General features: G+C 34.1%; 1 protein-coding gene across 2 annotated transcripts in view; it reads right to left on the bottom strand.

The window, feature by feature from the left end:
• Positions 1–966: 966 nt before the first annotated feature.
• Positions 967–14800, bottom strand: part of LOC140445960 (uncharacterized) — a 144875-nt gene continuing 131041 nt past the window's right edge. The window contains exons 16-18 of one of the 2 annotated variants that reach the window (XM_072538424.1): positions 13454–13586; positions 6904–7055; positions 967–2245 (exon numbers count right to left, since the gene is read on the bottom strand). In XM_072538424.1, the coding sequence (XP_072394525.1) occupies positions 2119–2245; positions 6904–7055; positions 13454–13586 (412 nt within the window). In that variant the 3' untranslated portion in view covers positions 967–2118. Of the gene's footprint in view, positions 2246–6903; positions 7056–13453; positions 13587–14800 lie in introns of those variants that run through there. The other variant, XM_072538425.1, reaches the window with a different exon arrangement.

Below are 14800 nucleotides of genomic sequence, written 5' to 3'. Positions count from 1 at the left end.
GTCCCGTCATCAACGCAAAGTTCATGACGTAAGAGATGTTGCTGAAGTGAACGAAGGCGATCTAAATATGCTGCCCCAGATGTTGACCGCCTAATTCGAGAAATAGCTGACTGAAACGAAAACTCCCAAAATGTTACAATTGTGACTTGGTAGGCCACCTTCAAAGTGATTGCAGATGACCTACAAGATCAGAAAACAGAAAATCGACAGGCCATTTCCACCACAACAATGCAGTTTCAGGTTCTCAATATCCACAATAAGAGGAAGCAGTTGTTGACACACTTATAGCAGCAAATGAACAAGAAATACTAGATATTCTGCGAAAAGTTGAGTTTGCATTAAAGTTGGTCTTAAAATTTATAAAGATAAGACGAAAATAATGGTGATAGATAGACTCAACACTTATTCAGGAATACCACATAGTAGACATCTTCAATTATCTCAGATCTAGTATAACTAACGATGTCAACTGCGAAGTAGAAGTGCGTAGAGAGAGAGAGAGAGATTCGAATTATCCATATTTCGATCTATATTCTTGATACAGTACTTACTTACTTTCCGTGTCCGGAACACCAACAACTTCCAATGGTTGGCCACATAGATGGCGCTGTCATTTGCTACAATTAGGTCTTCTTCTGTGCAGGCCTCCCTCATCTCTGTGCATGATAGTAAATGGTGACTATTGGAAGGGACCTCAGAGATGGCATCGGTTCGTCTCCTGTATCTTTTGTTCTACTTCTGACGTGACCTGTCTTCTGATAGGTGGTGGAGCGATTCCAACTGTGGGGTAGACCTCTTCAATAGGTATTGATTTCAGGCAACCTGATATTACACGAACCGTTTCATTTAGAGCCACGTCGCCGTTCTTGCGGATGATATTATTTCTGGCGCTTACTTTTTTCTTGACATCTTAACCGTGGTATCGATAAGATAATGTCAGGGTAAACAAATAATTTAAACTGCGAAAACTTTTAAAAGTTTATTTGTTAAAGTCTCATATAAATAGTATCTTAAAATTAAGTATAAAGGTGCTTAACAAACAATGTTATCGTGCAAAAAGGCAAGACAATAAAAATATAGCTTTAAAATAATGTTACAACAAATTTTACAAACGCATTCAACTGTTTTGTTAGAGCGACAATTTCAATTCAAGCAACATCCCACTATGAATAGAAAATGTGAATAAATAAGCGAAAATTATTAAATGCTGAGTGATCCCGTACACCAAACTTTTCGATATTTCACTAAAAATATTTGTGCACGGGCTTTTATATAAACGTATCCTATAGACTACAGAAACAGCTGGGCAGATGAAGGTACAAAAAATGGTAAAGAAATATCACTTTTTCAATGAATAGAGATCGGATCTCTATCGAAATGCTTCTGAAAATCACAGAGCAAGTACAACAACTTGTAAGCGTTACAGTACAGTTCGTTCTAGCTAAAGTTTAAAGATGGTTACCATCCAGTACAACAATTTTGATCAGTTTGACTGATTTTTTAGAATACTAAAGATAAGACTAATAATAAGAATATTTTACGTGAATTAACTAAAAATTAAGAAGATAAACAAAACTTTCGATGTAGATTTTTTAGGAAACATGCAACTTTGGTATCTTTAGAGGCATTTATATCTTCAGTTTTCCAATACTGTTTAAATTCGTCGTCCCTCTAATATATTTTGTCAATTTTCCGGCATATTTCTTAAATTGTGTGGGCCTTATTTTACATCAATCTTGCTTTTTGGTTTCCTAGATCATTTTCATTTTTTTTACCGTCTACCATTTAATATGCGTCGAAACGGATCTTAGCCGACACAATCTTTCAAAATTCTGTATCTTTTTCAACGATTATGTTGTACAGATTCGAACAGATTGTCAAAGATTTTGACTATTCAACAATCGATCCTCGAATTGTAGCCTGCTAGTAATAAAGGCGTAATACTAAACTTTCTTTATCTTCTAGAAGTACTTTTTTTTCACAGTACCACAAAATATTCTCTTTATCGGTCTGTTCTCTTTTTGTATCTTGTTATTTTACCAATAATTTTTGACGGCAACTTCTAATATCTACATTTGTACAAAAACAAACACAAAACACATAATATTGTAAATATTGTTAGATTTCTTCATCTTTAAAGCGTCGGTAAATGGACTGGACATATGTGAAGACGCATTTCCAATCAGGCCTTCGGGTGGCCATCATATCGTCAACGTCAAGGAGAGGAAAAATGTCCGCCTTGTCACTGAAAGAGAAAAATTATAGGTTATTTTATACTTTACTATAATTATAGTAAAATTAAAATAGTTGTCATTTAAGTTTCTAGTATATCTCAATTGAAAGCACTCAATCAGGGGATCGATGTGATGGTGCCTCCCAATTTTACTACTGAATGGTTTTCGAGGTAATCGCAAAAACCACCCATAACAGTTTGTGATTTTCTGAAGAGAAAATTCTATAAACCTGTTATAATATACAGCACTGAATCTTACGCAGTTAAAAAAAAGAAGAATAACGAATGTATGTAGTGAAAATGGGAATGCTTAGATCGATGAGTGAAGTGACAATAAAATATATATTAGGGGAAGTCTAGGTCTGACATTAATCGATGCCAACATGGGGGAGCATGTATGAAAATGTTAATAATGACTAGACTTCGGCAAATATGCATATTGCATATTTTGCATATTGTGCATATTTTATGCAAATATTTCATATTTTGGCATATTTGTATAAAAGTTTGCATAAAGTGCATAAAAGTTCAGATTTTTATACTGTATTTGAAAATTTTTAAACATACCAATTTATTTCAATTCTTGTATAAAATTTTGTAGTCATTTTAATCAAGAAATGATCTAAGTACGTAATCTCTACAGGTACAAAACATTTACAATTTCAAAGAAGATCAATTTAAGTAGCCCTCAACATTCTTAGAAAGTCTCGGTCACTGAGGCATTCAGTTATTGGATAATCGCTAAGGGTTCGCTCATTTGCATTTTATGATCTAATCCCCAAATCTATCTACAATTTATTGTATCTTAACATCAGGTAAACGGCTAATAGTTTTGTTCCTAATTTAGGGATTTTCCAAAATCTCCCAGTTTATTGAATTAGGTACCTAAACATTTCTAATTTGATGCTCAGATTTGTAAATCATTTTTGTTTTGATATTCAAAGCGTAAACACTCGTTGTGCGTAACAAAAAGGAAGATTGTGATTTTATAATGCCTAAAACAACCAGTGCTTCAACTTGGATTAAACCTTATAAAGAGCTGTCTATGGATATGGGAAAAATCTACTGTTCAGTCTGTGGCAAAATTGTAAGTATCTAATATTTTCTATTAAATATCTAATATTTCATACATACAGGGTGTTTCCAAATGACACTTACAACGTTTGACTGTAGATACTTCTCGAAAAATTGAACAAAACGATATAGTTAATGAGGGGTCAAACTTATTTACTTTTCGAGATACAGGGTGTTAAAATTAAAAAAAATTAAATTCTTTTAGTTAATAACAACAATAACTTTAAAACCAATAAACGTATTTACTTGAAATTTAGTACTCGTAGGTTGTTTTTAAATGAAAAATAGCTTCCTTTAATGAGAAAAAATTGTCCATGGTACAATACAATGGTGTGTATTTAGAAAAAATTTTCACCTTTACTTTTTTTTATGAAGTCAGCTATTCTAAAACACAATTATTTTTATTGTAATTGAATTAACAAAAAAAAAACTTTTGTTGAATTTTAAAATAAGTTATATGATGTACTAATGGTTAGTAACAAAAACTAATTTGTGGATTAATACTGCATTTAAAACACTTAGCGAGTGTTTTTTTTTTTCAAACCAGTTATTTGATTAACCAAAAACACCTTGTATATTTTTATATTTTAAAGGTTGGGTTAAAATAAAGGTTTTTATTTTTATTTATAGATAGCATGTGAGAAGAAATTTCAGATAGACCAACATGTGAGAACTGCTTCACACATTGCAAAAAAAGGAAAAATAGGAGGAAAGCATCAAACTTCAATGGCTAAATGTTTCCAATCTACTTCAAAAAAATTAGATGAGCAAGAAACTTTTAATGAAGACTTGTGTCGCGCATTAGTGTCTGCAAACATACCGCTTTCAAAATTAGCAAATGTAAATTTTAGTTCGTTTCTAAAAAAATATTGCAAACTTAATGTTCCAAGTGATCGGTCTCTAAGAAGAAATAATGTGAACGGGCTATACTCGTCGGTGTTAATTAATATTAAGGAAGAAATTGCAGATAATTATTTTTACATATCTGTAGACGAAACCACTGATTCCTCAGGAAAGTATATTGCTCATTTATTGATTGGTGTTCTTAAAGAAGATACCTTACCAAAATCTCATCTTATTTCATGCCAGCAACTTGAGAAAACAAATGCTTTAACAATTTCGCGTTTTATACAAGAAACATTAGCAACTTTTTTTCTTCCGACAACTATTCCTTCTAATAAATTACTGCTTATTTTATCAGATGCTGCTCCTTATATGGTGAAAGCAGGACAAAATTTAAAAATATTTTTCCCAGATTTAATACATGTTACTTGTGTAGCGCATGGATTAAACAGAGTTGCAGAGGAAATACGAAAAAAGTTTCCTCTTGTAAATACCATGATATCCAGTGTCAAAAAAGTATTTCTTAAATCTCCTATAAGAATTCAACTTTATAAAGAAATGCTACCTAACATTCCTCTTCCACCACAACCTATTTTAACGCGATGGGGAACATGGTTAGAAGCAGCTAATTTTTATGCAGATCATTTTGTTAAAATAAAGAACATAATTGATACGTTAACAGATGAAAGTTCCCAATCTCTTTTGGATTCTAAACAAACTTTTCAGAGTAACTTGCTTCAACAAGAACTTTCATTTATAAAATCAAATTTTAGTTTTGTTCAAAAAACAATTACTCAGTTAGAATCACCAAAACTGTCATTGTTCGAAAGTACAGCATTAATAAAAGAATTTGCGTCATGTTGTCGGAACGTTAGAGGTAATATTGGAAAAGATATTTTAAAAAAATTTGAAGCTACTATGGAAAAAAATAAAGGTTACCATATTCTTTCTGAAGTAGTCAGTGTTCTAGCTGGAAATATTTCGGAAACAATTAATTTAGAACCAAATGTTTTGGTTAGTTTGAAAAATGCTCCCGTTACATCAGTTGATGTTGAACGAAGTTTTTCCATATATAAATATATGTACTCAGACAGAAGCCACAAGTTTTTGTTAGAAAATTTTGAACACCACTTGGTCATTTATTGTTACCATAATTCTAAATAAGTTTATTCATACTTAAAAATGATGTAGTTACTTAAAATAAATGTAAATCTTAATGAATAGTAGGAAATATTTAGTTATGTACACTTTTTTTTTTTAAATAAAATTGTTACTATTTTACAATTTTTTTATTTATTTGTATGCATATTTTGTAAAATATTTGCATATTTTCGGGTAAACACGTGCATATTTATGCGCATATTTTCTACATTTTTATTTGCATATTTGCCGAAGTCTAATAATGACCAACCTAGGCGGGGCCAAACCTGAAAGGAGGAGGGCTTTACACGGTGTGGTGCAATCTATCGTTCTCTATGCCGTCCTAGTTTGGAGTGGGGTGTTAAATATATCATTTTACCGGAGGTTTTTGACACGCACAGACAGAAAAGTCTGTTACGCCTGGCAAGTGCCTACAGGATTATATCTGAGGCAGCATTGTGGGTCATCATCGCCTGCATGCCCTGTCACATCTTGGCATGCGAGAGGACCTGTTTATTTCAGCATGTTCGTGATAGCGGTGTGACTGAGAGTGTAAAACGTGAAGAGAGAGTCACATCTATACGGATGTAGCAAGCTGAATGGGAGGCAACTGTGGATGTGGCAGAGTGGATCAAGTCACTCATACCGGACCTGAAGACGTGGCTCAAATGTGGATACCAGCGTTTGGATTATTTCCTGTCGCAGGTTCTCACGGGCCACGTGCTTTTTTGCGCTTATACCTCTTCAGGTTCAAGAAAGCGACTATAGACAACTGACCTTACTGCAGTTTGGTAGATACACTGTTGGAATGTGCAAGATAGAGCGAATAGATAAGAATTGGAGGGAAGGAATGATGTTCGTTTTTATTCTGTGAGTGATATGATTGTGAGGCAAGGACCCATGCGTTCGTGAGACAGGAGCTCCAGTCCAAGGAGATTGAAGAAAGGCTGCTGTAGCCACCAAAAACGTTTGTGGCATTTAATCCAGCTGTGTAGCGATTTAACGAGACGTGAGGCGAATGTAGTGCCGAAGATATGTCGTCACCAGGGCGAATCCCGGCGTGCACTCGCGAATCCTTAGTGCGGTTGAGAGGACGAAGGGTTTTAGTAAAAAGGTTCTCGCCACGACGGGGATTGCCGTGTTGAGCGTTTAATATGTGATGGGCTCGACAGCCATCTCAGCGGCGGTGAGGAATCACACATAATCAGACATAAGACCTGGTATCTTACGAAGATTTCTCACCCGTCTCTTAAAAAAAGGTGTTTACTTCTTAAAAAAAAAGGTTGGTGTACGCTAGTCATTGAATAGGAAAATTTTGCCGAGTTGAAAATTGCTGAAATACTTAGCAGATTAAGAACTAGTGTAAATCGATTCGGCAGGGCATTTCTATGAAGGGAATATATACTGTTATGACCCAAGATAAAAGCTTATGGAGAAATTTAGAAAGAAATATGTCGTACAAAAATGTATAATGTATAACTAGCATATAATGTTTATTTTACATTCGTATAAATTGCTGTATTTGTCAGCGTGTTACAACTACCAGTGGAAAATGAACCCCATTTTCGTATTGGCTGTACAATAAACTATTTTTTCAAATTGGCAATAATTACCTGGCAACTTTGAAGGCAAGTTCGAAATTGTGTCTTCGTTCTTTTGGCGTTAACGCATGATAGTCGAAGGCGTCTGGCAGGAAATGGTGGATGAGGGCACAAAATGCAAGTCCGTCCGCCCAGCTGGTGGAGAAGTTGTCTAGTTGAACGTTCTATAAACAAAAAACGATAAATACCAACAAATTAGTAAATAATTTAATAAGTATGATGAATTAGTTTGCTAAAATAAATTAGGTGTCTTAGCTATACGCAAAATAATTAGCTTGTCGATCGAAAATTGATCATAATAAAAGCTGCATTTAATATCAATTGTAGTTCCCATTGATGTCTTAATTTATTTTGATATAAATATATTCCTGCAAATATTTGACTTTTTTTGTTATGTACGTACTTTTTGATATGTTCACTTCATAATTTAGCAAATTAGAGAATGTCATGCAGAAATCACAATATACTGATAGAAGTTTGGCTAAGGATCAAATTGAATAAAAAATATGTATTGTAAACGTTACATTCTTATTTATTATCTTCAAATAATTTAGTCCACAATTGGTGCCCAAAATTTTTTGATGAGTATAAATAACACAGTTGGTGCCCCACGGTAATTTAGCATCTCTTTATAAATAATTGTATCAATTTAAAGACGTAGGATAACTATCAGGAACTGTTACAGAATTAAGTTTTCTAACAAACTCGGTGCGAGCAATCTTTCTTTGTCTAAGCCATAAAGGAGAGGACCACGGTATACTGGTAGTTAAGGGTTCAATAACTTTCGACTTTCAACCTCTCGTGACACCAGCATTAAGACTTTCTGCGTAGCAGGAGGTAGTGGATATCTTTGCTTAATGTTAATCAATGATAAACATATCATATAGTCCTATCAATGGAGCCTGCCGATCTAAAATGCAGCCAAAGACAGCAGAAGGATCATCGACAGACCATCTGAAAAGAATTGCAGACTACACGGACAGATGGAAGATCACAATATACACGAAGAATACCCAATTCATCATCTTCACACAACAATATCAACCACTAAGAGAAGAAATAAGGATCAGAGCTAACAAGATCTAGAGAGAAGACGTCGTCAAATACCTAGGAGTCCACTTCGACAGAAAACTCAACTTTACAAGAAATCAAGAGCAATCCACCAGTGACATTCCTATATCTTCAGCACTAGCCCTCTATCGCAGGCCAAGAAGATCCAGTTATAACCACGACCACGTTAGAGTGGTTATGTTATATGTAGTCCCCATATGAAGTGCCATGGCAGAGGCCAAATGGAAGAAACTCATAAGAAATATGCTACGGACTAGGCGTGCTACGGACTAGGCGTGCTACGGACTAATCGTAGGATCGCCTTGGTAAGACAGAATCACAAATACAAGAAAACTCTTAAAGACAAGAGATATGTACGACAGAAACAGGATGCAGGGAATCTGGGTCTACCAGATGGTTGCTGAAGACAGCCAAACAGGGAAGAAGGTACGGTGCTGCCGGTAATAGTACCTACAGAAGTAGACATCCAGGTGCCCAGCATTGCTTAGATCAGGTACCTGAAGAGGATGTGGTTTCACAAACGATTTTATGTTTGTATTTTTATTTCATTGGAGTGTGTGGGACCTATCTCGATGAATAATGACTGAACTTAGTTGGAATATTTGAATTTTAAATGAAGATAATCCAATAATATTAATATTACTGCCACTGTCAAGAACATTAGAGATTCTCCCATTATCTGCACAAATGGAAATATATAGTTTGTTATCATTTATATGAACATCCGGTAATAGACCAGAATTTAAATGTACTTGGAAATACGTAAAAGGTGAACATTCACACTACATTAATTTAAAGTTAGTTTAGTTAACTAATTAGTTTACTAAAGGACGAGGGCATACATTTTTGTTAAAGGCCAAAGGACTAGTCGAAGATTTTATTTGATCAGAAATGTTTATTGGGTTGGGTTCTTCTTGCAACTTACCTGGGATGTTCTCCCCTTTACTTGGGAGGGACATTTGACTGCTTTGAGATGTGGAAAATAATATTTTTCCTACTAAAACCATAACAAAACCTCTTTTGTTCAGAACATAGATGATATGTATGACCATTCTTATTGCAATTCCAACATGTAGCGGATACGGACCTGGCCTTAGCTACAACCTGGCTACAGATATTTTATTAGGAGGAATAGAAATCGCAGACTCAAAGGTTCTGCAGTATTTAACCAAATTAGCAACCGTTTCTACACCTTGGAAAGCGAAAACCCTGATAATCAGGAAAACCACGTGTAATTTCATTAACCTTTTTTTCTCTGGTACTGATTGTGATAAACAAAGAAATAGAGTTTCTGTGATAGATATTTAGACTAGATACATGTTGTCTAGAAGATTGCTTTGTAGAACGTTTTTGTTTATACAAGTTTCTTTCATAATTCACAGAAATATAAGTCTATTTTAATTAAACAATTAAATCAGACAAGACACATTAAAAAATATATTCATGAAGCGGCAAATGAAGCACTGGGAAAAGTTGAAAATCGGAAAAAAGGAAAACCTGAATGGTTGTCAACGGAACTAGAAGAGAAAGTTCTCAAGAAAAAACAAGCATATCACATATGGCTTCAATCCAAAGATCCTCAAGACAGAGAAATATACGCTAAATGGAATAGAGAAGTTAAAAAAGACGTGGATAAGGCGAAAAATATAAACTGGGAGGCTAAGTGTGATGAACTGGACAGATTTATGGGTGGAACAAAAGTGGCACAAGCTTGGAAAACATTAAAGCAGTTTAGAAAAAATGAGAAAAATGAAGACAACATTTCTCTCATAAAGTTAAACGAATGTGAAGAATATTATACGAAACTGCTGAAAGAGGATAGAGTAGAATACAGATGGGAAAAGATTAAAGGGAATTAATAGACAACAGAGACGAAAGACAGGAAATCCCTATAATAACATTATCTGAATTGACGGAAACCTTAAAAGAGGTTAAAAACGGAAAAGCCGCAGGGCCTGGAGACATTCCCATAGAGCTGGTTAAATATGGGCCGACTGCACTTTTAGAATTAATAGTAGACCTTTTCAATAAATGTGTGTGTGGAGACCAGGAAATTCCTAAAGATTGGAATAAATCTTATATAAGCTCCATATATAAGAGAGGGAATAAAAGAGACTGTTCCAATTATAGACGTATTGGTGTGACGAGCTCTGTGGGCCGGTTGTACGGCAGAATATTAAAGAAGAGGGTTGAAAGACAGATACAAGATATTGAAGAACAAAGCGGCTTTCGTACCGGGAGATCCTGCCTTGATAATATATTTATCCTACGACAAATAATTGAAAAGCGTGTCAAAAGAAGTAGAGAGACCCATTTGGAAACTCTGTATACATTGTTGTTTGCAGATGATCAGGTGGTGGTTGCAACCGATGAGGAAGATATAAATTATATGAATCGAAAATTATTTGAGGAATATGCCAAATGGGGGCTTACTGTAAACATAAGCAAAACAGAATATTTAAAAATTGGAGGAAATACCACAGATCTGAGGCTTGAAAACGCAGTCATAAAAGGCTGCAACCAGTATAAATATCTAGGAAGCATCATATCAGCAGATGGCAGAGTTAAGATACATGTACAAAACCGTGGTCTAATAAAATAAAGATGCATACCAAACTTCACGTATACAGAGCAATTGTAGAACCAATTACCACATATGGTGCCGAATGTTGAACGATGACAAAGAATGAACGAGGTAAAGTAGACGTTGTGGAAATGGATTATCTTAGAAGGTCATGTCGAGTATCGAGAATGGAAAGAATCAGGAATGAGGAAATACGAAACCGTACAGGAATTAGAGATACTCTTTCAGATAGAATACAAGGAAGGCAATTACAATGGTATGGTCACGTGATGAGAATGGAGGAGGAGCGGTGGCCAAAGAAAGCCTTAATGTATGTTCCACCAGAAAGAAGGAAAAGGGGAGGACCACCAAATTCCTGGAGAAGAGAAATTACAAAAACAATGCAATCTAGAGGCTTAGAAGAGGGAGATTGGAGAGATAGGAAAGATAGGCTGAAATGCGGGAAGCGGCAATCGCTGTAGGACCCCCGTTATATGATGATGAAATCAGACAAGGATTCGAATGATTTTTAATGAAATTTTATGTCTCCAAACAAAGACAATACCCACTATCTCATTCTATGAAGTCACTACAGACTCCATTGGTAGGATACATCTATATACTCATCAGTGGATTTTATACTCATGCGTATATTAGTGGGTATATATACTCATCATGCTTAATGGGATGTGCAAAGCCCATTCAGTCCACTTCTTCCTTTTCCAACGTGATTGTTGAGTGTAGTTAATTTAACAGGGACACTTTTATATATACTTATTAACGATGTCTCCACAAAAAAAAGTATAGACTTCTGCTTGTAGGGTGTCCAATCCAAGTGACTTGTTTGTGTCAAAACATTGATTGGCTTTTAAACAAACTGTTATGTCAGCCAATAAGCTTTTTAACTTATAAATATTATCAAACAGAAAAACAGAAATTCTTTGAAAGTCAAAAACATGGAATTTATTTTACACTTAAGCATCACAAACGTTGAATAAAATTGTAAGCAATGCTAAGTAAAGTTAATAGTCTAAGTTAAAAAAAATACCATTTTATTTGCTCTTATCTGTTATTATTATATTGTAAAAATATACCAAATTACAAAATGAATAATATAAAATGATTTTCGTGATCTGTACAAGACCATTATAACCTGCATGTGACATTTACTATTTACTGTCCACAGTTCTGCAATTCTAATCTAGCTAATGCTTGTTCCTTCTTATGTGCCGCATTAGAAGTATTGCATTCTGTCGTTCACCATAGCGAAGGCTATATAATAATGCATGCCTGTTCAAATCTCGAACGTTTTTCAACCAAGAAATTTGTTTTCTCTCTAAACTCCCTCAATTCTATATTCTCTTTTGAAAAGCAGTTACAGTATTCGATATAGATTTTTCCTTAATGTATAGAGTCTTTAATAAGGCGGTTTCTATCTTTAAATATAAACAAAATAAAGTGTGTGTTAGATATCGAAATTTTTAATTCGTCGGAATATAACATCGTTCAAATATCCGGCGGGAGTCTAATGGAGTCAAATTTCACGATCTCGGTAACCAGTTTATATCACCTCTACGAGAGATGACCATGCACTCAAATCCAAGTCCAATGTGACATGAGTTGTGTGGCGCCGTATGCTGTTGAATCCACTTGTCTTTCATCACCATTCAGCGAATACACGTCATTCTCTATAGTTGTTTATCTTCAACTCCTGGGTCAGTTGAATTTTGTATGGGTTCAGCTCTAAGTCACGAAGCAAAATTTGTCAAGTTATGGTCCGTGAAAGGCTCAATTCTTGTGAACGACGTGACATTAACCGCCTTGGATTATCTTCACTCTCTCACAGACAGCGGACATTTTTGCAGTACGGAACGGAACACTTATTTTGATAAAACAAGTTTATCACTTGCATGTGTAGTTGTACGCTATATCCATACATAAATGCCTAGATGTATATATTACATAGACCGAATAAATGGCAGACAATTCTACAGATGTAGCTTCAACAATATGGCCGCTACCAAAGTTCGTAAGTCTCTTTTGGAAGACCCTATAGAACCATAATAGGATATTTTTCTAAATTTAACAGTTTTAAATCATTTTTAACTCTCCTCATAACATCTTTAGCAGTTTTGTACGTTTTACAAGACATTTTTGACATCGACGTCTACGTGATTTTCAATGTTTCAATTCTACTTATAATAACACAGACCAAATCCAGGACTAATTAAATATTGTATTCTACTTAGATGTGCTAAGCTCGAAAACTTTTAACTTTATCTTCCTGATGTATCTATCACCACAATTATCTCAGGTTGGCGATCACCATGGCGATGCTATATGGTTTTTTGATATGAAAAAGTTGCCAAGCATTTTGTACTTCTCTTCAATCTCCAATGTTTTTTAGCCAAAGAGATTATTTTCTCTCTGCACTTCTTCAATCTTTTACCCTTAAACTTTGAACACCTTGTTGAATAATGTTAGGAAATTACAGCGCATCTTAGGGCTTGCCTTGTTACAATTGGTGAACTGTAGTTTGGTTTTATTTCTAGTTTGTGGATACGATTTAAAAAATACCAGGTTTGGGAAGCATTAGCAAACATTGCATTTTTCGCATTTAATTGTTAATAACTAAAAAATACGAATTATCTACCAGAAATATATAGGTTTTCTTTTTATCGGTATATATTAACTAAAAAACGTGCTAGATACTTGAATTAAGGTGTCTTCTAGAATAGTTCTTAAACCACTAATTTATTCTACTTTATTCTGTCTAAAATCTTATCTATTGGTATTAAAAGTACCTCAACATTTTTATTAACATTAATATTAGCGAAATCCATAAAAAAAGTTAATACAACACAGCAGTTAGGCATATCTATTTTACACAAGCTGCGCAACACCAAGACTGTCACCAAAAAATCATACCTCATACTCCTTAGTCTTCATTCTACACCAATACAAGAGACGATCCTTGATGGTAGCCGCAGAAAGGCTGAGTGCAGGATCGGTAAATTTAAAGAGAGGGCCATTTCCAGGAGTCTTTGGGGTACCGGGGGTACTGCAGACCAAGCGAAGGGAATTAATAGAGTGTAGAGTGTCAAGCAACAAGCGTATTAAGTGAAAAAATAGGTGTGTTTTGTATTAAGTTAAGAAGAAGGTAAAGAAAGGATGTATTTTTGTAGTATGTACTCTATACTACACTATTTTGTTTCACATATTCTTGGAAGCTTCTTTTGTCATATTGGAAATAACTTTAGTTTCAATCGTCACAATGACACCGGCCCAGTTTAGTAGATTTTAAAAACATAAAACATCAAATTGTATGTTTTTCATCAAAGTTCTTAGTTTTATATTAAAAAAATTGCATTGTGAACCAACAACAATGATTAGAAATAATATTGCTTTTGTTAGAAAACGTTCAACGTTTCTTTTCGTCTTCGAAAGCCATTTTTCGCTTTTTAGTTTTTAGGTATACTACTGTGATGTCTGCTTTTCAATTTGACAAATGACAGCTGACAACTGACACTGAAAACTGTAGACTACAATGAAGAAAAAACTATCTTCACTCCGTAGACGTATATATAACATATAACGTATATATTAACATATAAAGTATATTTTACCATATGTTAATAGGTACTCACGGGAGATTCACTCCCATTTTTAATTTATAATTGTCAGCTATTATTGCACTAAACATTTAAAATTACGCTCTAAAACAGCATTTTTTTAATATACGTTTTTTGAGTGTTTTATGTTTTTAAACTGGTATTTGTAAGATTAATTTGATGTAGGGTCGTAGAGGCACTTGAACTTGACGGAAGCTTTTATTAAATATGTCTTACGGCTGCAGGTTTCACTAAAAAAGTTATAATTTGTAGTGCTTATCCAATTTAAGCCGCTCCTCTTCATTCAAAATACATCTTTTCTTTACCTTCCTTAAAAAACGAATGCATTTCTTTTTTAGAGGGGTTAAATACAAGTTTTAAAGGGAAGACATTTTAAGAGAGTTGGTGAGTTTATTAAAAATAAATTAATATAGTGATTTTAGTGTAGGTACATTATATTGTATAGTCTATTTACAATTTTTTTGAAACGTGTTTATGTAATCTAAAAATAAATCCCTGATGTCACATTAAGAATTGACATTAGATTATTTGTTTAATAAAGGAAATGTTAAAATAACTATGTTAATTAAAATAATATTTACTAAAGAAATATGTTCTACTTAAACTGAAAGATTATTGCTCTGGATCTTGTTATGAAAACCTC

Source organism: Diabrotica undecimpunctata, chromosome 7 (genome assembly GCF_040954645.1).
Source record: "Diabrotica undecimpunctata isolate CICGRU chromosome 7, icDiaUnde3, whole genome shotgun sequence".
Lineage (NCBI taxonomy): Eukaryota > Metazoa > Arthropoda > Insecta > Coleoptera > Chrysomelidae > Diabrotica > Diabrotica undecimpunctata.
Note: the sequence above shows the minus strand (reverse complement) of the source record. Positions and strands in the feature narration are given on the sequence as shown.